The following is a 24320-nucleotide window of genomic DNA, read 5'->3' as shown; positions in this document are numbered from 1 at the left end:
CAGTCATTATATTATTCAAAAACTTGTTTAACTGATTTTCTTACAAGAAAAATAGTGTATACTTCAAAATGAATAAATAAAACTTTTCACCTCATCTTGGTTTTCATCTTTAATCGACCTCAAAGCTTTCTTCAGTCGTTCCACTTCACGTTGGCGTGACGATAAGGTTTCACGGAGTTTCTTCATCGTCCCGCGAACTCTGCCACCCTGTAGGTGCCACAGAAAAAGTTATAAGAAACATTATAAAACAAAATGGTAAACACAAGAAATATAATCAAAACATATGTATGTATTTAACGAGCATTGCTCTAACACATTGATCAGTAAATGGGTAATAGCACCCTGGGTGTTAAGGTAATGGGACCCTGGCCCAAATCTCAGGGTCCCATAGCATGCCCTGCTTGGAACGCACCCATACAACAAAGAAAAAGTAATTTTTTCCAAAAAGAAAAGAAAAAGTAATTTTTCCCCAAAAGAAAAGAAAAAGTAATTATTCCCAAATTTCCAAAGAGTAAGTATTATAAAAAAGGTAAGTAACCCAAATTCTTCCCACACTATAAATCTACCTCATCCCCCTCATGAGCACGCAGCAGCTCTTGAAGAGCAGCAATCTCCTCCTCTGCTCTTGCAAGCTCCCTGTGAGCTCTTCCTGGAACATCACCTCTGGAACGCTCATCCTGTGGCAACACTGAAATTATTTAACTGGAAACACTGAAGTTACTATATAGTCAAATGTATGGGGAAACACTGTAGATGTTACTTACAGAGTTAAACTTTCTATGGAAATACTAAAGTTCCAAAAAATTCAAATTTATTTGAAACACTAATGCTTTTAAATCTTAAAATATATTTATTAACACTGATAGTTACAAAACAAACTTGGAAACATTAAAGTTTAGTATCTTGCAACACTGGCATCGCTTTAGATCAAACCGCGTTTATTTAGATCAATTCTTGAACATTTACGATCTCTCTATGACGACATAAACGTCCGATCCAAAGACCGCGAAAGCGTTTGATTGTTCGGTAAGAATATCATGTTATTTTAATCGCTATATCGTCGCGCGCGTAACAACGCGTATATAATTCGTGAACGGGGATAGTAGAATGAACGTCGCTGTTTTTATACGCTGATAACACATTACTTCTATTCCATTTTTCGAACACGCTAACCAAGATCGTACCAAATGACACAAAAAAAGGAAAATAACCGCAAAACGACAATCGTTAAAACTTAATATGTAACACTACCAATTTTCCTACGAGATTTTGTAAAACAGCCACAAAAATGTTAACCATAATGCGCTCATGCATAGGGTGTTGTAACAAACGTCGTTTAATGTTCAGTCCCGTATATCCGTTGTTTTAAATAATGTAATCTTCGTTATTGAGATCGAAGGAATATAAAAGTCGACAACGACGGTTGCTAAAACATAGGTGTTTTATGAATGAATGAATGTAACTTACTTTATCCTTGCATGGCCGGAAAACGACAGTCGTTATCACACGGGTTTAACACCTCGTTCCAGCTTACGAGTTACCATGTATGTTACTCTGAGGGTTACGTATACGTATGGCGCTCGAAAATTGTCAACGTTTTGGTATTATTTATTAGAAGTTCTATATGTTAGCCTCCTCTGTCCATACGACGTACGCTACAACGCTTACAAGCTTTGTGTGTTGATTCTCACTAAACTGTAAATCATAGAACTTAAACAATGTATAGTAGTGTGGGGGAATATGGGACACCTTTTCAATCTATTTACTCGTCCCATTTGGTAGTAAACAGAGAAGATTCAAAGAAATAAAAAACCGTATCCCTACGACTTCCATAGACCATTGTTAATTGTTTTAAACATGATCAGGATATTTGGATATTTTGTGCTAAAGATGTCCCATCTTCCCCCACCCTACTTTATCTCTGCTTAAACCAACAAATAGAATAAGAAACACAAAATACACAAACCTTAAACCGGATATGCGGGAGGTTTCTTTTATATGATGATCTTGAACAAGCTGACACACCTGAACTGTACGAGAACTCTGACATGTCTTTTTTCAAAACAACTAAACTCCAAAACTGTTCCCGCTTTATAGGCGTCGCTTGCCGCTTATTATTACGTCACAATTGGAAACAATTAGAACCGCGGTACGTGAACTTCGCGCGCCATTGTTTAAAACTTCTTTCATAAAAATCCTGGACCGAATAATAACAGAGCGCGCTATAGGAGCGTCGGTGGGTGAAGGAAAAAAGCTAAACAATAGCATGAGTGGCACTTGTTACTACTGTACGGGCGGACCTCCAATATAGTTATTGATTAACATTTTAAACGGCAGAATTTAAACTGTAACGATTTGTAAACAGATACAAGCACCAAACGTTGTCTGCTATAATTGTTAACCAGTAAGTTGCGTAAACGCTTGAACGACTGTGGATTTGCCGCTATGTTCGTTCACTCGTGAGTTTTATCTAAGTGTTATAACGATTGTCGTTTCGCCGTGATCGAACAGAAAATATAATTGCCAAGACTATATTTTATTTTAAACCAGTATCGTAAAAACGGACTAACATCCCAGGTCCCTGGTAATACCTTCATCCATATAGAATACTTTCATAAAGAACATTCATATAAGCATGTATTATATAGTAGGTTGGGAAAGATGGGACACCTTTAGTACATAATATCCAAATATCCTAAAAGTGTTTTGAACAATTAACGACGTTCCATTGGGGGTTGTGAGGATACAGTTTTATAATTCTTTGAATGTTTTTTGTTTACTACCAAATGAGACTAGAAAGTAGGACGAAAAGGTTTCCCATCTTCCCCACCCTATTATATTACACTAACTAAACACACCGTACCATACCCATCACATCTTACCATCTTATGTAGTTTATCATGAAGGGTGTCAACCAATGCTTGTTTTTCATTCAGTTCTTGATCAGCCTCATTTTCCTTCTCACGTAATTTACGTTTTGTTTCGTTTAATTCACGTTCCATGTCTCGCAGTGTGGCTTGTAACCTTGATAAGAATAATGACAATGAGTTACAAGTTACAACACGGGGGGCTCTCACATATTAATCTATGAATTGTGTTAAGAGTTTATAAAAGTTATACGTTTAGTATTTTTCAATCAACAAACAAACAAATCAGAATTTTTAAATAAAAAGCCAAAAAGGTCTACTGCCGTATGAGCTATATAGGGTAGAGGTTTTGCAGATTTCAACAAAGAGGTATGTCTGAAAAAGTTAAAACCTTATGATATAAATGGAAAATCGACACACATTTAAAAAAAAAGAAACTGAAAAACAGGATATAAGTTTGGCAACTAATTGTTCAATGATTACCCCCCACCTTGCATCTCTTAATCTTGCTCTCTCCTCCCTTGCTCTTACATCCTCCTCCAGTTTCTCTCTTTCTTTATGAGCAACTGCTCTCATCAACGCTACATCATCTTCAGCCTGTGTGGAGGAAAAAGGGAAAGTTGAAAAAACAAATAAGAAACAGATATGTCATGTTTTTTTTTCAACTCAAAATTTGCAGGACATTCCTAGGCTGTTACAATTTTGGACTGGTAGAAACTTTGTAAATCGTTTTCATAACATGTTTAGTAGAAAATCACAATCAAAAAAATTAAAAAGTTCTATTACCAAGAATACAAATCAACCAATAATGACATTACAATAAATCAATAATGACATCACAACAAACCAAAAATGACATCACAATACCTCGATTAATTTATCTTTCATTTTCTTCATTTCATCATCGAGTCTCTTCAGCGCCCTCTCATGGGCATGTTTCTCAGCTCCAATCTTCGCTGCCGTGGCTGCTTCCATTGTTTCACGATACTCTTGTTGTGCCTGTGATGTCATAATCAATATTGAGATTCAATAATGAAGTCCAGAGAACTACCTTTTTCCTATCCATAAGTCTGTATTCTATTTTAGTCCTTGTGGGTGAAGTCCCATGGTGTGGCCCTAACCCTTATGTTTAATCTATAATTACAATAAGTGGGATTATTGCATTCTATATCGGTAAGTTGGTACAGCGAGGCACGCCATGGAACCTGAGACTTAGGCTGGAGTTGGCCAAACACCCATGATCCTACAACCCATTAGTGACCACTGGGTTTGAGCAATGACCATGGAATGTCTTGCCCAAGAATACAAATGCCGATCAATATAAGTATCGACTATCGAGTCTTGGAACACAGTATTGTTCCCCAAGCTGCCCCCATTACCATCACCTGCATTAGTTTCTTCTTAAGGTTAGACATATGCTGCTCAAGTGAATTTAACTTCTTCTCGGCTTCAGCTTTACCCTGGTTGCCTTTGTCTGTTTGAAAATGAAAATTGAAAATGAAAAAGAAATATGGTTAAATCAAACAGTGAAACAAACTGGCAAATTTTTTCCCTTGCATTAGGCTATTTTAATTAAAAGTAACATATTTACAATTCTACACAACAGTCAGGAAAAAAGGCTCATTTTTTTGAGATTTACATTTTGTACTTCTATACTATGTGGGTGAGAATTTTTGTTAAGGAACTGGGATTTAGGGTAAAAATGGGCCAAATATTTTAGAGTTCTGTATTTAATCAACGTTTAAATATATTTAGTTATTAAAAAAAAAAATGGTTTTTGGGGGGGGGGGGGGGGCCCAGTGTTTTTTGGGGGGGGGGGGGGGGGGGGCCCCCCCCCCAGATATTATGGGACCAGTGTTGCCATACTCACCAACTCGATCAAATATAGCCTCGTTCAGTGTTGCCAGAGCATTTCCGACAGGATCTTTGTCAAATTTCACAGCTGAGCGATCACCACGCTTTAGTGCTTCCTGCATTCCGTTTAATCGCTCAAGCACGTCATCAGGTTGAAGTAACGAACCAATCGTATCGTTGAATTCGGAGTTTCGTGCTTCAAGCTCTTTCGCCAAATTCTGGTTTTTGTTCTGACAAAAAAATTGAAATTTATTGAAACATGTCCTTTTAGTGAAGCATGCAAAAATTATTAAGGAGCAAGACACTTTACAGTCAAAGCTGCTTCTATTCTATGGTTATGTTACAGATGTTACGGAAGCCACTGGTTGAGACGCCAGAGTAAACTACTTCCCCATGCAATGGCATTTTATTTTGTTGATTTTTTATATAGACGTATATCTTAGTCTTTATTTAAAAAATGGTAAGATATAATAACATGATATGCACGCTCACCTTCATCCTACTAAGCTCCTTCTTCACAGCTCTCGCCTCCTCCTCACGATCCCCAACTTTATTTTGGAGGCGAGCAATCTCTTCCATCTGCTTCCCGAGCTTCTCCCGATCCTCTTTCCCTCGATGCTCCGAATCCTGCATCGCTCCGTGGAGCCTGGATGATGAAAGATGTAAAATATGTTGTAAACTAAAGACTGGACAGAGACAAGGCAGGGCATTGCAAATTTTAAAAAATGATAAAAAAATCTGCAAAAACCAATGTTTTTCTATTTTTTTCTGTTGAAAAAAATTGTTTGGCCCAGAATTTGCTTGTTTTTGTGCTAAAAAATAGTTTTGGTATGTATATATGATGCCTGGACCTGGCAACATTAGCGAATTAACTTACTCTTGGATTCTGCTCTCTGCTGCCTCCAGCTGTCGTTGTAAATCTCCTTCATGAACGGAAAGTTCATTTGCCTCCCTCTGGAGGGCGCTGTTCTGTTTGTTCATGTCCGACATTGATTTGTTCAAAGCATCAAGCTGGGACCAAACATGGGGTAAGGATTGGGTAACTAATATTAAACATACTTTAGGGATTATTTAACAGATTAACAAAAATAGAGCATCTTATTACTTCATCGTTATTTAAAATTTTTTGCTTTATGACAAACTATTTAGTTTATTATACGTATATAGTCATTAAAGATTGTTATTTTAAATGCTTTTCATTAAATTTTTGAAAGATTTCTTAACAGATTTAAGAAAAATATTGCAACAAACGTACTACATTTGATAAATTTGTGATGATTTCAATAGTTTCTACTGTGAAAATAAGTTTAATCTGTGCAGTAATTGACAAGTGTAATTATTGCTGCAATTAATTCTAAATATGAGCATATAAATATTATGGTGATTGATTATTAAATGAACTTGTAAACCCCTTTATCTAAAATGAACTTTATGCATACAGTAAATAATCTATATAACACAGATTGCTGATGAATATACACTTCAGTATATCCATCATGTAATCTGGCCACCCATACCATATACACTATGATTACATACATACATACTTGCTCTCAACTTTGTTGGGGCTGTTTTAAAAATATAATTATCGCCTAAAAAGAAATATATCCTATATAGGTAAGGTCCTTCAGCAAAATATGCTTTTTAGGAAGTTGTAGCTAGGTGATACTGTCATTTAAAGTATTTATCTAAATTCATAATGTTTTTAAAAAATGGCCACTACAGGCATTAAAGTGAGTGCAAATCTCATTTTGAATTATAAAAGTTAAAAGTTATTTAGCGGAACAGTTTTTTAAGGTTTTTATTAACAGCCATGCTTTCTCTACAGTGCTGTAGCTAAGGCCAAGTGAGTTACTGTAAGTCTGGTTGCTTTCTCCACTTGCAAGGGGGAAGCTATCCCTTCCCTTATAGCAGTTGTTATATCAGAGGGGACAGGGTCTTGCCCTCTCTCGCCAAGTATTGATTCATTTAGATCTTGTGTGGCTTGTAGCAAGTCGTTTAGCTCACCAAGTACTGATATCTTGGGGGTTTGAAGGAAGTTTTATTGTACTGTGTGGGCAATGTACATTGGATATAATGTTGAAGCACTTGACGTGTTTCGTGGAGTAAATTACATAATATTTAAAATATGTGTATAGTGCAAGCAGTTATACATTGTTGTGTTGTATATAAAATTAAGCCTGCAAACAAACTTTACTGCTTCTTATTAACTAGGAAAAAACTCAAGCAAAATAAACTAAAAATACTTAAACCTAAAAACAAAATAAGGTTAAAACATACTACTACTAAAGTATTGATTAAAACTCTAAAATTGTCTTTATCACAAATAAATGTCAGAAGATCTCTTTCCGACTAACACTATGCCTGGGAGCAACAACAATATATATATAAATATAAAACTATAAAATTAGGTTAGGTTTTAGAACCATTCAGTGGTAAATATGGAAAATATTTTACTGGCATAGTAAGTGCGAATGACAATAAGATATTAAAGCCACCTGTGCTTGTAGTTGACCATAGTCATCCACATCTGCAGCTAAGATGGACTTCTCTTGTTCAAGCGCAGCAAGTCGTCGCACAAGTCGTTCCTTGTCGCGCAAAAGGTCGTCGAACTCGTTACGTTGCGCGTCAGCTTTTCGACGGACATTGATGAGATAATCTTGCAAGCCTCCAACTATATCTTCAAGTTCTTGTCGTAATGCATCATCAGATGTTGCTGTGCCTGATATGTTAAAGTGTGAAATAATTTCCTTAGACATGTGACGTGGTTTGTTAGAGCACAATTTCATATTTTAATTTTTATATTAATTTTGGTACTGTAGTAACATATACAATAAGAGAAAACTTCAATTATATTCAGGTAAGATAAGGTAACAGTTTGAATGAGTTACCATGAGTATGAGCAATTTAGACAGTCCATAAGGAACCACCAGTTGGAATAATTATGTTTTGTGCGTATTCTCCAATTTTTTGTAAAATAAAATAGCTTTAACGTTGTATCACAAATTTGCTTACCCAACCAAAGTGAGACTTAACCTTTATTTTCCCTTACCACGCTGCTGGCTACCAGTTGTATAAGTTTCAATAAACCAACCCCCACTCACCGCCTTCTAAATGTTCCTCCAGTTGTTTAATAGCTTCCGTGTCGATTGCGATGTTTTTCAACAACCGATCTAAATGTGCTTCGTTTGATTTGATTTGTTGGGTAAGCTCCTTGATTTGTTGCTCCTTGGATTTCATGTCAGACTTGGCTTGGTTCTGTATAGTGATGCAAGGGCAATGTTGAAGTTATATTTTTGCTACTCCGGGCATATTTGTTGATGGTGTATGCTTTATTGTTGTTCTTGTGGTTATGATGTATATAGTTGGCCAAATTACAATGTGTGTGAAAGTAGCATGATTAAAAGTAGTAACACAAACTTTCACAGTTTTCATCAGGAAAACCATTGTCTTCTAAAAAACAACTAACTTAAAAACCGCCAATTATTGAAACACAAAAGGACTAGGAGTAAAATAAATTAGTTTCCTTCTAAAATAAACTCACGAATTCAGGGGCGTTTGGATCCAGATGTTTAAGGTTCGCTCGTATTCGGTCGTATTCCAACTTTGACCTTTGAACTTCTGCGCGACCCCTACTCAACAAATCCTCCATCTTTTCAGCTTCATCTTTTATCTTATGGATAAACAAAGTTAAAATGTCTTGTTATCTTTAAATGTAGAAATTAAATAAATACTATATACGTGCCTTTAACAAGTGTACAATAACTTAAGTTAAAAAACAAATAATTCATTAAGATGCGTGTTTAGATTAAAATTTATTTTGATTTGTCACTTCTGCTACCGGGCATAATGGAATAAAAACGTTTAGAAATGTTGGAATAAAATAATGTAATTTTTACCATAGAACCAAATATACCTCACCTCATTTATTTTCTTAATCTTTGCAGCTAATCTTTGTCGAATTTTCATTTTTTCCGCTTCAGATAATTTTCGTGCATTTGTGTCGTGCTCGAGTCGATGCAGTTCCTGTGTTGCCGTGACAACCTGGTTCTGCGTCTCACGGAGCTCGCGTTGTAAACTCGCCAACCTCTCCGCAGCTGTGTTTATGTATAATCAGTTTAACACCAGAGTGCATTAATATATTTTGCTGTGTACGGTGACTCGAACAAAAGGGGTAATGGGGCAACTCTGGCCTAGAATCATGGCATGCCCTACTGAGAACCTCACCCATGTAGAATAAATGAACAGACAGTTTACTTTAAAACATGAAATAAAAAATAAAACAGTCGTAACAGCCATTCACCTTCGTTCAGTTGTCTCTGCTTTTCAGCGATCTGTCCATCAAGTTTTCGACGGTTCTCATCGTTTAATGGTTTAATCTGAAAACACAATTCATATGCATGGTTTTGGTGTATAGCTGGCAGTTCATACAACCCATTCTTCATTAGTGACCACTGGGTTTGTAGTAATAAGAATAATCTGGGTCAAAAACACATACCACCAATTGGTAGCAACAAGAACATTAAACTGCTATCTTTTAGTTACTTGAGTAACTGAAGTAATGGACCAACTCATGCCCAAATCCCATTTCCCCCGTTCCGAACAAAGCCATCGCCCACATAGAACACACAATGTTCCTAATGACATCACAAACCTGATGCATGGAAGGTTGCATCTCACTCTCTAGCGCCATCTCATTTCGTTTGTAACGAGACTTCCCGATATAGGGACTGTCCCCTTCTCCATCACTTTCACCTATTGGCATCTGGAGAAGAAAAGAATAAATATATATATATGTATATATGTATGTTAAAAAATAAACATGTGAAAATATATATGTATATATATATATATATATATATATATATTGCCTGAACTAAACAAATCTAGATAGGAAATCAACAAATTCATAAACCGAGATAATCGAAACAGCAATTATACTTGAAAATCAGGGTCAAAGGCATCTAACAGAGAAAAACTTTATTTATAATTGTGTAATATTTACTTTGAGAATACATGGTTAGAACACATGAATTGTACACTAGATACACTTTCACAAATACTTACTGTAATGATTCTTATAAAAACGAAATTTTATTTAATTTTGATTCGTACTACCAAGCCCTATTATACATGGATGAGTTCCTACAGCATGACACGCCATGGGACCTGAGATTTAAGCTAAAGTTACCCATCACCCTGACACCCATGGTGCTACAATCTTTAGTTACCAAACCACACACTTACACTCAGTGGTTCGAACTTTGCATCAAGTTTAATGAAAGCAAGCTCCTGTTCAAGTTGGTACTGCTTGGCTTGGGCTTTCTGTAATTCTTTTGCTTTCTTCTTAAGCTGTAAATCAAATGTTTATATTCTTAATGATTATACAGTATATTATAATTGATCATTAAATAGGTGACAAACTATAAATGTAGGGGGGGAATGGATAATTAAACACAATGTAACCTATTGGCACACATAGGAAAAGGTAACCATGCATTCATATAACAAAGATTATTATTCCCAATGTATACTTAATATTGCGATGCAGAAAACTACCAGCCCAGGTTTGGCGCATCTGCCCCGTACAACAAATAGAATCCTTCCGTCTTATATTAAAACAAGCCTCACTAAATCATCTTTCGAGTCGAGTTCCCTTTCCAACTCTTCCCTACTCTCCTTCCCCCTGTTCTCGCGATCATGTGACTCCCGTTCTCTAGCAACGAGGATCTCTATCTCCTCTAGTGACTGGTTGTGACCTTCTTGGCTTTGTTCCAACTTATACATGGTGTCATTGAGGTCCTTCGACAACCTGTCAAGTTCCTCTGTGAAAAAAACAAGACATGGTCACTTTAGGCTCACTTAACATGATAATGTGTTACTAGAAGACTATGCTGTACTCTTATGGCGCAGTAAAACACCCATTTGTAATGTGTTGTCTCATATAGAATGCTGTTAAAAAAACAGGTCACCACAATCTCACTTAACATAGTGATGCATTAATGTCACTTTTAAGATAGACACACTGTTTGCTTATTTCCATTGTTGCTAAAACCCTTGACATACCAAAAAACATAAGAAAATTTTAGGTAAATATAAATACCACATTATATACCACCTTGTGAAAATCGCGACGAAGCTTCATTTCTTTCCGAAGATGAAATGTTTTTCCCATCAAGTTGGTCTAGTGACCTCAAGTGAAAGATAATATAGTGTCTATGGTGGGGAATCCCGCAGAGGTCGTTGCCAGCGATCGTGAAAATGTGAAGATCGTGCAAAGTACGCAAACGTGTTACATCGTTTAACTGGACGGAAATATTATTTATTAAAAATAAAATATTAAAAAAGGTAGAGAAGTTTTGATATGATGTCTTATTGCAGCCGTACATGGTTATTTCATGCACATCATGCTTATTGTTCATTTATAATAAAGCGCACCAAGTTAATGCCATATACATGCCTGCACTTACAAGTTACCAGTAATGAAACTTGTTCATAACCAATCTTTTTAACAACCTTTCTATAATTAAAAAAATGAACTTAGTTTTAAGCCTTATACTAAAGAGATATTTTTCATTAAATTGTCAAAAATTTAAAATCTTACCGATTCAATTTTATTCTCCGCCAATCGTATGGTTCGTAACGCTCGTAGTTTCTTAGGAAGCCATGTTGGAATCCTCTCTATATAATTTGATTCAATGTTGAGGACTTGTAGATGGACTAATGTCTCAATGCCTTCAAGTTTACTGTGGGGGAAATATTATATTAAATTTCATTCACCTAAGGAAATCAGACACATGTTTGCAAAAGTTAAATATTAAAAATACTAAGACACTTGTTTATTAGCGCAGTGGTTCAAAAATGTAGCCATGTACAAAAAAACATAAATAAAGCATAAACAAGCTGGAAATTCCCGTTTGATTAGGGTCTCAATTATAATATGCTGTACTCAATCAAGTGCTACAAAATAACAGACTTACAAAAATCAAACCCAACAAACAGTGTACTTTAAAATTTATGTATCCAACTTAGCCTAAATCATCAGATATTAGTCTCATTCAAACAGTATCCTGTAGTTTTTCGGTATTATAATGTTTTGAAGCTCCATACAACATGGATAAGACAGTAATTATAAAATAGAAAACCACACAATATTTAATACCTTATCTTATTGTGTGAGAGATTTAAATGTCGTAGTCTTGTCAAGTGGTCGAGCTTCTCCATACGTTGAATTACATTTCCACCAAGGTTCAATAAATTCAAGTTTTTTAATCCTTCAAGATTCTCAATGTACTGGGGAAACAAATATAAACAAGTTAAGATTATACATAGTTTTCAATGGTAGGCTATATTCCATTATCCTATGAAGTCTTTCTAAATGGCAGTTAAAAAATTGAAATAAACGTTTTATATACCAACCGAAAAAAAAGCTCCTTTGCATTATGTGTGATAATAAAATTACCAGATTTGTTTCAATGCCCTATACATACAGGTTGTTTTATCAGGGTAAAAGTGGCAACATTATCTTACCCGGACTCTTTTTTCACCAGTCAATGTGAAATTAAGTTGCTGTATATGTTCAAGAACATCTTCCTTTGCCAACCTTTTGATCAAGTCTTGTGTTATGTATCGGACCAAGTTTCTACCAGAGCCACCTGAAATATTACAAAGTTTGTATGTATTTAAAATCGGTGGCATGTACATTCTTGACTTTACATGGTTTACATGTATTTTAAATTGTTGTACAGTTGACAGGTATTTTAAATCAGTGGTTTACTAGTATGCACACTATGGATTGCAAGCTAGAATAATGTGCCAACTTAATCTACATCATAGGTACCTTGGCTTTTACTCTGCAGGACTACACCCATATAGAATAGAATTACAAGCTAACTTTTGAAACCAGAACTCCTTAGATACGATTACAAATTGATTTGGTATATCACGCATAATTAATAGTTGGTATACTTATTTTTGTGCTAAGGAGTAAGCTAATAAACCCTATGCCCCCCCCCCAAAAAAAAGATGGGTTTAATAATTACAACACAAATATAAGGCTAGTAATTTATAAAGAGATTTAATATATATAATTAACCCGAATCCATCAGTTGTGTATTATGCTATAACCTACCAACGAGTAAGCCCTATATACCCATAAAAAAAGGGGGATTAGTATAAGGCTAGCAATAGTGGCTTAATTAATCAACCTGAATCCATCAGTTGTGTATTACGAGGTGGACGAATGGGACTTAGATTTTCTAAACTTTTAGCTGAACATGTTGGGCTAATAGCTCCACCTCTTGTTGGGGACATGCTTGAGGATCGGGATCTAGGATGAAAGAATAAAATGTTAAATACAAAGCTATATATATATATATAGTGGTTAGTCTGCTTTTAGCTCAAAGGTTGGGGGTTCAAGGCTCAATGCTACCAATGTGGGTGACTGGGTGAAACATTTATTAGACCAATGTTTTGTCTGCCATCAGAAAAGATGTTAGTTATATTAACAGACTAACAGTTACGTTTTTACCAGAAGAGCAATTTCAAATACATATGTATATATATATTACATATTTACATTGTTCCTGATAGTAACAGCAACACAATAAAGGGTAAATATACATATATAGGCTCATAGCATATTACGCTAAAACCTTTGAGGTGTAGATGCCCTGCTGCTACGACTTGTAACTGCAGCAGGAACACGAGTAGGTGACGGTATCCTGGATGAGGGGACCGACGTGCTTCTTGGCGTCGCCGACTTCCTCTGGGCCGTGCTAAACGAGTCGTCTGTGCTTCCACCTCTCGTGTGCTTGCTTCGTTTCATTGTTATGATCTCTATGGCTTGGTTGAGGTATTCTTAATACAACTGCTGTGCTTATGTATTGTGATTTATAAAATGAAAAGTGTCTTCTTATAATAAATATTCATTTTTAACAATAAACATCAAAACATGGAACTGCAACAAATATATAAAATGGCACATTTTAAAAATTAATTTTTGCTGTTATTTAAATGCACATAAATACATAATACCTTTAAAAATTAATCTGACCATAAACACAACAAGGTGTACAGAGAGCCATCCTAACACATAAGGTTATCTCTTAATCTGTGCCCTTGTAACCGCTATCCGTTTTCAAAAGTTTAATAGTGGGACGGCTGAATGACGTTGTTTACAAAACTAACCGCTCAAAAGGCTTGTTACAGCTAGCAACATTCCAACAATGTTACTTAAATCATTTGAAACCGGCGCGATCGCGTTGTCTTTATTTACCGTTACGCTCCGTTGAAGAACATAGCGTAGCCGTTTGTTGTCATGCCGCTACGTTAACCTGTGAACCTTACGTTAAAACGTCTGCGCTGCGTAAAAACTTACGTCATCTTTAGCACGTCCTATAAACGATTTACGCTGTGTTTGATTTGCGTCAAATCTGAAAAAAGCTGGTCTAAAAGTACCTAATAAACTACAACAGCGACCGGAAATACGCTCCCATTTAAACAGTAATAAAGCTTCGTATGTACCGACGAGTAAATATTTTATAGCGAATAATATCATAGATACCTTGGTACAAGGTATCTATGATAATATCTGCCTATTAAAGAGCAAAATGTCGGTCACTCAAGATTGAAATAGGAATTCGGCAACATCTGATACATTACGCTGCGACTCTTTTGCAGTTTAATTCACTTTTCAAATGTAAACTTCAATCTTTTACCCTCAAACTACCGTTCAAATTTCAATTAAAACCACTTGAAAATTCTTATCAAACACTCGAGTAGAATTCGTTTGAAAATATTTTCGAAACAAAGACTCTTCACAGGTGCTTCGGTAGAGAAACCGATTGGTCTGACTAAACTACGTTTCGGGTTAAAATTACAGGTTTTCTGACGTCTCCCGGAGTAAATGGTATGACTTTCGAAATGACAGCAATTTGAAATATTGCTTTTTGAATAGTGGGGTAACTCTGGCATCCCATTGCATGCTTTGCTGTTTGGCCCCATCAAAAATAATGTGCAAGTGTACAGAAGTTGTAACTCGTAAGCGGGCACGTGGTGTATAAAGTCGTTTTCTTGCCACACGTGGATAAAGCAAGTTACAAATTTTACCTGCCTGACAAACAGAAACGATAATTTATTCCGTAGAGAACTAGAAAACAATTTATTAAATTTCGGAAAAACAAAATTCATGATCTAATGAATGTTCATTTATTAGTCTTAGGAGAAACACATTGCTGGCAACTTTGTAAATCTTAGGAACAATACCCCTTTTTCCCAGAGATAAATGTCATACCCTGTGGCAATGTTAACTGTTAGAACAATTTATAGGGTGTGCTTTTGCAAACTTGCTGAAAATAGCTTCAACAACTGTTTGGCCAGTGTTGCCTAAACTACATTGTCAACATCAACAATAACAGCTCCCACCCCACACACATCACTTATTTGGTCAACACTGTTAATATGAGATAAGGCCTCGGGTTCTAGGTCAGAATTACCATCGGAATTGTCTTTTAAAGGCGACTGGCTACCAAAAGGAGCATCTGGGAATGGGCTTTGGTCAAATTGTGCATAGTCTAATGCAGACTGGTCTAGAGGTGCATTATCATCAGGAATTGAGTCTTCCTCATCAGATGAAACATCTTTAGTTGGTAATTGTCCACTTGTCCTACTATCACCATTAGAAGGGTCCATGGTGACAAATACAGTAGTGGTTGGTTTAACATCCTCAGGAGGGTCAGGAACAACAAAATCTTGGCCAAATACACCAGGGTTGTTAATCAGGTCTCTGTGGTAAATATTGTTAAAAGTATTTATGTATTGGTAGAATTTAGCAACCCAAATTTATACCTATAACAGCTTTTACTCTGCAACTTTGTGTTTATACTTACGAAGTAGAAAAGCATATTGCAATACTTTACCATATAAATAAATGAGGTTTTATATGTTTAATGACTAGAAGTATAAAACATTTAGTTTTGGTAAATTTGGTGGGAAATTTAGATCACATTTGGGCATCTCTATGCATATAACAATTTTCATTTTTCATTGGTATGCTCCTTTAAACAACGTCACCCCAAGTTTTACTAAAGTTGAACGAACATTATATGAACAGCTTTACCTATCCGGAGGTGAAAATCGCGGATACTTCATTATTTTGTCCAATAATTCCATGGGAAGTTTACGTTTTCTATCTGATTGGTCATGTTGAAGGATAGGGGCGTTGTGTACAAAGGATTTGATGCAGGTTTTAAACCTCCGCAGTTCAATCTATAAGTTTGTTTGTATATATATATATATATATAATTTATATTTTTAAATATATTTACGCGTTAAATAATCAGTATTTACTGTTGTCTAATTATAAGAAAACCATAATTTACAGACAAAAACAACATTAAACTACATTTTAAATAGTCATGTATCATGTATAGGATCATGTATAAAATATTAAATGAAAACAACCCTGTAAAATCTCTACTATTCTATATGGTTGAGGTCCTACAGCAAAACATAATTGGGGACGCGAAACTTGGCCCAGAGCAGAAGTGCTAAAACTTACAAGTAACTCAGTAAGATACTTTTCATCATAGATTTCCTTGATCAGATCTTCCATCTCATCTGTTTCTTGTAAACAATCAAAAGCAAGGATATTTCTGTCGCCTTGGATTCGTGCGGATGCGAGAGTGTTCTGGGAGTTATAGTTAATATATTTAGGTATTTATCATATGAATATACAAGTAGTGTATGTCAAGTGTGGCTTGTTGTAAAGACTTTCATATTAACACCAACAAAGTGTTGAGATTGCTACTGCTAGTGTGATGTGTGAATTTGCAATAATAAGTATTACAACATCACATTTAAAATTTGTTAATGGTTTTTAAGCCATTATCATACATGGTACTTTAACTAATATACCATTGATTGTTAGTTTGATATACAGTTTATTTCCCAACTACTAATTCCAATTGAAAACAGCAGTTTAATAACCTCTGTATGATGATAAAATAGAACTAAAGCATGAACCCTCGTACCCTAAACTTAGTAAACCTACTGTCGATATACATATAACTATTAAATCTTTGTTATGTTTGATATTTTACATATTGAACCAATGCATCACTCACAGCCACGTATAACAAATTCAAACCTAGTTTCCATTATTACAATACAAGGTATATTCAAGATCAACCAACCTCGACACACACAAGATGCCCCTCATGTTCAGACAGTGCTGATGCTTTCTTGATAAACATCATCTTAACGTCAACTTCTGCTCCATTTAATAAATCTTGACGTAATTTATCGGCGGCCGTTCTTCTTTGTCTTTTAGAATTCTTTGCAACCTGGTGTGGATAATATGGTTAAATCAATTGTTAAAGCATGGCTTAACTCAAACCAAAGCTGGTGACTAATGCACCAATCAACTTGGTAGGGTTACCATACTAGATCTTATACACTATATGTTGAACTTGATTTTTGCCTGTTACATATTTCGTATCACTTTAAGTCCAACTGTATGAGCGTAGGAACAGACAACAGAGTTAAATTCACAGAATTCATCAGAGTTAAAAACAGGGTTATATAAGCTAATCATTTGATATATTGCAAATTATATAATATTTGTATTGATACTTGCATGATATTTATAACTTTGAAACTTTGCAATTTGAACAAGATTAACAGTAGCAGGACACCCGATTTTAATTGATTGTTTTCTTCGTCGTTTCTTCGGATAATTTTCTGGATTCACCGACTGTAATGATTATGATGTTAAAACTTTAAATGTGATGTCATAATTAAGGTAATACCAAAAATCAAATTAAAACTGTGCAGGGTCATTGAAAATTTTGGGTTTGTTGGGACAAGTTGGGGAAATATAGACTGTATGATAAAATTACAATACACGAGAAATTTCTCAAAATATGTAATATAACTAACAAAGCAATATGAGAGCATTACCCTTAATCGTTCTAGCTCATTATATCTCTTGTCTCTTCTATCTTTCTCCATGTCTTTACCAAACTGACAAAGTAAAACTTTCCTCCCCACAAACATGAATGGAAAACCATCGAATGGAATACTGACTGAACCATTTGGTAAGGGGTGTTCCCAGTATATTCGCTCTTTTGCACTCGGTTTCCAATCTAATGTAAACCAAAATACATTTACTTGAATAAAAATATATAATTTTATATATATATATGTGTGTGTTCTGTTACTTCGGCTACCAGGCATTATACGGCATGAAAAAACGTAGTGTATTTCCGACATTTCATCTGCCATCCGACAAGACTTCATTAGTAAAGGCGTATATATATAAATGTATAAAACAATTTATACCAAACTCAGTTTAAACAAGTGTCCGTAAGTTTAGTTTGTTTCTACAATAATAAACATATCTGCAAGACAACAAGTGGTTTAGTATGTTTGTAAATTTATATTGAGTATAGAACCTAGTGTAATATGTATGCCTGCATTGCGTATTTTGTATCATATACTGCTCATAACACAGGCGTAATCACCATATCGTTCAAATCCTAAATACCTAACAATAAGTTTGTACACTAGTATATAGATCATTCACATCACTCTGCACATAACATAACACATATAACATAGGCATAACACCCAATATCTTACAAATCCAAATACCTGTGTTTCCATAATTTTTATCCTTGGTATAGGTTACGAACTTGACGCCATTTTCCTTCTCCCATTCATTAATATAATCTTTCACGGCTTCTTTAGAAGAATTAAACTCGTTAAAGATGCTGCCGGCCCAACCTGTGTCACTACTTTCCATTTTTTGCTTTAATTCTATCATTTTATGCAACAACTGTAAATTCAAATCAACCAAATGCATTAAAACTGTTATACCAGCATTAAAACTGTTACACCAACAAAATATAGAAAAATTTTACCGTTTTAAAAGTAGAACAGTACACAACAAAACATTTAGGTAAAGTAAACATTTTGATACAGAGTTTAACCGATTAGTTAATTTTACCACATTTTAACAACGCTATGACAGATAAACACCTAATTTTGTGCAGTCACAGCGACAGTAGTCTCTTGAAGCGGTATTTTATAGCTAAACTGCATGAAATGTATCTAAAATCAATGGTTATTTGGTATATTAGAGTAAATTGAAGGTAAAACATACAAACTTGACTCTTACAACAAAACAGTAAATACAAATACTCGCGCAAAAAAATACATAGACAAGTAGCAACTAAAATGGATGACACCTCATCTCGACAAGATTTTGGCGTAGTCATCGAAGCACGACGCATAAACATAACATAGACTTGTATTATTTACGATAATGTTTAATCGCGCTAACGAAGATTGTGTTAATTTAGAATAACTTAGATCAACAAATTAACGCTAAAACGACAATATTAACATTACCGACGAACCGTACTTTTTACGCGAATCCAGACTGTTAATATGTTTAGTTGTTTTGTTCCATGGAACCATAGTAGTTATATATGATGGACCCATAGTGATAACAGCGTTCGCCTTTAGATCAGAGGATACCATGTTCGAAGCCAAAAATTCAAACAAGTTCGAAGCCCTTACCAGTGCATTTGTGCGAGTGCGTATCGCAGGGAAAAACATTTAACGGCAATTACTCCAATCCAGTGATGTAGTTGCTCTACAGGCGTACCCGATGTTGAATCCTGACACACACACGAACAGGATATTGCCGCAACAGCAGGGCCTAGCAATTGGTGAAAACAATAACACCATAGGCACCACAGCATTGGTACTGTACAAACATGCAATATTATTCAATTTAGTGACTTGTTCGCGTTCGCGCTTGGTGTAAAAAGAGAGTCAGTCGTCTTGTACATTGAAGTAATAAGGGGATATAAGAATTTTACCACAGGCAGAATTTAAAGATAAGGTAATTTACATTTATTCAAATAGTGATCCCATGAGAATATCACAGTATTCCGACTGGCATTACTCGTCACGCAAGGATAACTCGTATAGAAAGTATTCATTCGATATGCTACTTTGAGCAAACACGCTATTGTACCATGGCGGCTACTCGCAACAAGGTTTTTTTTTATTAGCAACAGGTGGTATAGTCATAGCAAAGCATATATACAACAAACCTGCAATAATAGCAGCTTGGAGCCGCGAACAACCCGACAGGCGCTATATTAACCACTGTGTCACGGAGCCGGGTGTATGATCATCACAGAACCATGGCGTATTAGTATATATGCTTTGGTCATAGTATACTGAAGTGTACTCACAGTACTCACTTCAGTATACTATGGTATAGTAGTGTGAGGGAAGATGGGATACCCCTAGAACATAATATCCAAATATCGTGACCGTATTTTAAACAATTAACAACGGTCTATGTGAGTTGTGAGAATACAGCTTTATAATTTTTTGAATGTTCATTGTTTACTGTATACCAAACGGTGCGAGAAAAAACGAAAAGTTGTCCCACCTTGCTATAGGAATTTGACTTCAAGCAGAAATTAAAAATGGAATTAAAAAGTTCGTACCAAGATATCGAAATACCAAAACGAAACTTTGTAAAGTATATTTTGGAAACAATTGAAGAATATGGAAGTTCAGCGGCTTGGGTAGGCAGTATTATGTTTGGCATTACTGTGTTTGGCAAGAGTATATAAATAAATGGATCCCTAAATGTAACTTATAAATGAATCAATGAAAAAAGAATGTAACTTATAAATTAAAAAATGGGTGAATGAATGAAACTCGCGTTTTTTTTCATATACAGCTCGTGGCTTTTTGTAGTAACGTGTGAAAGCTGTCGATTAAAGCATTATCTTTGTCAGTCCACATTCACCGAGATTGTATGATAACGAAAAACTGCCACATTTTCCTAATCAATTTCCTAGCTGCTTCTTCATTAATGCTCGTGGCGACTGCCATTGTTCATTGTGTTTGTATTTTCGTAGTGTGCTGGTATGTGCATATACGAAGGGAAACGGACCGAAACGGATTCTTTGTATAGCTACCTTAAATTTTGATATCGTTGTCGTATCGTTGCGGCACTGTCAAGTTAGTTATAAAAGAGTTAATTGGGGGTTGATCTGGCCCTAATCGATCCCTAAATGAACGAGATACATCATCTAGTATGCGCGAAGAGGAGTACGACGGGACCTGATCTAACAACTGCTTACGAGTAACAACACCATATGTAATTTTGTGTGGTTATTGGAAAAACCTCGGATTTATTCGGATACACTAACTATTTGTGGTTACTTCGTTGTCTTTAACGCTGGTTACTTTATTTTAGATTGACGACGACAACGATGGAAAAGTTTATTCATTTACTACGATTCGTGAATCGGTTTTAAAATGCAGCGACTCGTTTCACAAAGATGGCGTTCGTCGTGGTGACGTGATTGTTGTGATGGGAAAGAACAAACCAGAGCAAAGAATTCTTATACTTGCTGCTATGTATTGCGGGGCGGTGGTGTTCCCTTGTAATTATCTGTCTTCAGCAGGTAAGATATATCAAAGTAAAAAATGATGAAAAATTAAAGCATGTTCTATAGGTTACACTAAACAAACATAAATCCATGCAACTTATGCTAAAATCACATAGCTTTTAAACCAACCATTAGAGATTAGACCAACCATTAGCGATTATTATGATGAGTATCATAAAAAAAGTATTTGGCCGGGTCTATACTATTGGTAACATAACATGAATCTTGTCTCTTCGAATACAACAACGAAGAGAATGTAATTAGCAACAAATCGACAACCGTTAAAACAGGCGAGGGTAAAAAGCGTGGCTGCTAAACTTATGATGCGTTATTTACCCCTCGCAGAAGAACTGCGACGACGGTTCAAAATACAGAAACCAGATGTATTCATTGTCGATACATGGTGCTTTGAAATACTGAATGACGTCAGAGGGGAAGTACCCGACAATAAGGTAGGTGACGTCATTCACTAAAAACACAGATCGACCGCGGCGCCGTGGCATAATAGTTAGCGCCGATCCTCATCTATGAACCAGACCAGAGGGTACGGTTCAAGACTGCCACCATTGTGGAGGCATGTGTCAAAAGTTACTTATATGGTAACTTTTAAATGGGTGTATGTATAAAGATAAAAAAGACTGTCGTTGACTCCCGACTTGAGGATTAAATATTCACGTTTATTCCTTCATACATTTGTTTTCATTCTACGCAGATATACGTCGTAGGTGAATCAAGAAAGCACAAGACGTATGAACAATTACTTGACAATGGATCACTTGACAGTAAGTTACGTCATATTTGTTACGTCACAAAGTTATGACGACATAATGATGCGACGTCACAAAGCTTAAAGGGCCTAAACACACCCCACGTCACTTTTATTTTTTATGGTAAATTCATAAAGCGACCGTTTTATTGATTCCAAAAATACTTTGCTTATTAAAATTGGTCCAGTATAGGCGGAGATATTCGTCCTCAAACAGTGATCTCTAGCGCTATCTTTTTTTTACTACGAGCTCCGTGATTGTGACGTAGGAACGTACTAGTCACGTGACTGATTCATTCGTAAAAGCGAAACCTGCGTTTTTTTTGTGCTTTTTTGCGTTTTTTTTGTTCTCTCGTTTTTCGCTGAAAACACTGCCTCTCGCCTTTCTGAATGAGAGCGGCCACGCTTCAACAATTTTGTGACGTGTTTGTCACGTGGGTAGTACACTTCTCAATTTTTTTCGCCACGCAACTTTCAAATCAGTTTTTTGAATTTCACGGTATTTGAGTTGGAATATCTTTGGTTATACAGAACCGATTAAAACAAGTAAGGTGTCGTTGGAATTAGAAAAACACACTCTATCGATTAAGGCGAAGTACATTTGGGGTGTGTTTAGGCCCTTTAACTATTCATGCAGAAGCTTCGAGAATATCTACCAGCGCAGAAGATGCAATTATCATGCTAGCTTGTTCTAGTGGAACTACTGGCCCACCGAAGATAACTCAAATCAACAGTTATTCTGTTGAAGCTAGTTTGGCAATGCTAAAGTGATTCGATATTTTTTAAGTTTGCTATTTCTGCATAATTAATTTTCTAACGGTATCATGTTTTTGTATGGTGGGTTGGGGTAAGATGGTTCATGTTTTCATTCTCTTTTATCGTCTCATTTGGGGGTACACAAAGAATATTTACATAACTATACAACCGTATCTTCCTAAAAGACTGTTAATTGTAAAATCACGATCAGGAAATATAAAACATAATGTGCTTACGGTATTCATCTATTTAAATTTATAAAATTTATAAATCTGTATAACTTTTACTTTTCCTTTTTGCCTATTCCGTTGAAACTTTTCTAACATTTTTATCCCTTGTGAAATATCAAAGCCTTTCTGTTGTTTTTCTCAGATTATCGTACAAACCGTCCCGGTCAAACGTCATGTACTCAATGGGGTCAATGTATCACATCAGTATGTTGTATAACATACCTGAGTATCTTATTCAAGGTTCCACCTTTCTCTTCACTCACAACCCTACCGCTCATTCAATGTTAGCTGCCATTGAAAAATACAAGGTAGAACTTGATATGGTTCTATGGGGTAAGATGGGTTACCGTTAACACCTTTATTTCCTGATCGTGTTTTTAACAATTAAAACATTTTTTTAGAGTCTACAGTTACAAAATTCTGAAAATACTCTTTGTTTGCTACTAAATGGGACGAAAAAATTAGATGAAAACATGGACCATCTTAAAACCCATAATACATGACTGACCATTTCTCTCTGCTTTTTTTATATATTACATATACTATATATTATATATCATAAAGTTGTCAGTTTAAACATTGTGTTCTTAGGTAACAAGCATATTTGGGATACCCTCGATACTAGTTGACGTCATCAACAGTGACGTAGCAAACGATTATGACCTCACAACCTTGAATTACATCTCAGTATCTGGTGCTCCCTTTCGCGAAAGAATTGATTTCACAGTTTGAAAACAAACGTTTCAAAAGCTTCCATTATTGATGGTAACAATACTATGTTTAAATGAACTCATTTATCCTCGTGTAGCAAGACAACGACAGTCGTTATAACACGGTGTTCTGTTCCATACATCTCGTGCCCGTTTATACGAGTCACAATGTGTGTAACTTTCATATTTTTTTTGTTGTTGTTGGAATGTTTATATGTCTGAAACGGAACAACTGGGTTAGAGTAATTGCCGGGTAGTCTCTTGTCCAGGTACAACAAACCTGCAATAATAGCAGCTTGGAGCCGCGAACAACCCGACAGGCGCTAATCAACCATCATTGTCACGGAGCCGGGTGTATGATTATTACAGAACCATGGCGTAACTTTTACGATATCCCCGCAGAATATGGAATGACAGAAGCATATGTTCTAACGGTTGCAAACCAAGCTCTGTTAGTGGATGGCTCGCAGGGGTTGGTTGCTCCTAACACTAAGTTGAAGGTGATGTCATGCGATGACGTAGTGATGACGTATAAGAATCAACTAATATTTGTTTTCAGGTGGTGGATTGCGATACCGGGAATAATCTGCGACCAGGACAGTATGGAGAATTACGTTTCAAAGGTCCGCAGGTAAACGTAGTTAGGGAGG

At 35.7% G+C, this 24320-nt stretch overlaps 3 protein-coding genes across 5 annotated transcripts in view; 1 reads left to right on the top strand and 2 right to left on the bottom strand.

Annotated features, from left to right (window-relative positions):
- LOC100175166 (centriolin) overlaps positions 1-13696 on the bottom strand; it is a 25410-nt gene extending 11714 nt beyond the window's left edge. Inside the window, exons 1-24 of one of the 2 annotated variants that reach the window (XM_018815398.2) lie at positions 13376-13696; positions 12929-13050; positions 12252-12376; positions 11884-12014; positions 11326-11467; positions 10840-11026; positions 10353-10546; positions 9969-10073; positions 9376-9486; positions 9025-9100; positions 8643-8818; positions 8266-8394; positions 7826-7979; positions 7220-7443; positions 6577-6741; positions 5599-5732; positions 5214-5367; positions 4738-4951; positions 4253-4341; positions 3735-3866; positions 3358-3464; positions 2883-3024; positions 567-677; positions 91-207 (exon numbers count right to left, since the gene is read on the bottom strand). In XM_018815398.2, coding sequence (XP_018670943.1) covers positions 91-207; positions 567-677; positions 2883-3024; positions 3358-3464; positions 3735-3866; positions 4253-4341; positions 4738-4951; positions 5214-5367; positions 5599-5732; positions 6577-6741; positions 7220-7443; positions 7826-7979; positions 8266-8394; positions 8643-8818; positions 9025-9100; positions 9376-9486; positions 9969-10073; positions 10353-10546; positions 10840-11026; positions 11326-11467; positions 11884-12014; positions 12252-12376; positions 12929-13050; positions 13376-13548 — 3414 coding nt within the window. In that variant the 5' untranslated portion in view covers positions 13549-13696. The remainder of the gene's footprint in view (positions 1-90; positions 208-566; positions 678-2882; positions 3025-3357; positions 3465-3734; positions 3867-4252; positions 4342-4737; positions 4952-5213; positions 5368-5598; positions 5733-6576; positions 6742-7219; positions 7444-7825; positions 7980-8265; positions 8395-8642; positions 8819-9024; positions 9101-9375; positions 9487-9968; positions 10074-10352; positions 10547-10839; positions 11027-11325; positions 11468-11883; positions 12015-12251; positions 12377-12928; positions 13051-13375) is intronic. The other variant, XM_018815399.2, reaches the window with a different exon arrangement.
- A 1145-nt stretch (positions 13697-14841) lies between these two features.
- LOC100177484 lies at positions 14842-19663 on the bottom strand. Its single transcript, XM_002119177.5, has 8 exons — positions 19645-19663; positions 18375-18560; positions 17682-17866; positions 17359-17475; positions 16916-17065; positions 16282-16410; positions 15841-15989; positions 14842-15507 (listed from the first exon to the last, which is right to left on the bottom strand). Exons 2-8 carry the CDS (start codon positions 18544-18546, stop codon positions 15108-15110), a joined length of 1302 nt encoding a protein of 433 aa, XP_002119213.3. The 5' UTR covers positions 18547-18560; positions 19645-19663; the 3' UTR covers positions 14842-15107.
- A 439-nt stretch (positions 19664-20102) lies between these two features.
- LOC101243369 (4-coumarate--CoA ligase 2-like) lies at positions 20103-24268 on the top strand. Of its 2 annotated transcripts, XR_003396720.1 has the most exons (9): positions 20103-20332; positions 21013-21223; positions 21554-21660; positions 21921-21990; positions 22612-22741; positions 23103-23268; positions 23552-23725; positions 24073-24170; positions 24230-24268. XR_003396720.1 is itself a non-coding variant. In XM_026838297.1 (8 exons), exons 1-7 carry the CDS (start codon positions 20231-20233, stop codon positions 23690-23692), a joined length of 927 nt encoding a protein of 308 aa, XP_026694098.1. In that variant the 5' UTR covers positions 20103-20230; the 3' UTR covers positions 23693-23725; positions 24073-24200. The 2 variants fall into 2 exon arrangements, 1 of the variants encoding a protein (XP_026694098.1); XM_026838297.1 differs by lacking the exon at positions 24230-24268 and having other exon boundaries at positions 24073-24200.
- The last annotated feature ends 52 nt before the right edge of the window (positions 24269-24320 follow it).

The sequence above is a fragment of the Ciona intestinalis genome, unplaced genomic scaffold (assembly GCF_000224145.3).
Source record: "Ciona intestinalis unplaced genomic scaffold, KH HT000073.1, whole genome shotgun sequence".
Classification (NCBI taxonomy): Eukaryota; Metazoa; Chordata; class Ascidiacea; order Phlebobranchia; family Cionidae; genus Ciona; species Ciona intestinalis.
Note: the sequence above shows the minus strand (reverse complement) of the source record. Positions and strands in the feature narration are given on the sequence as shown.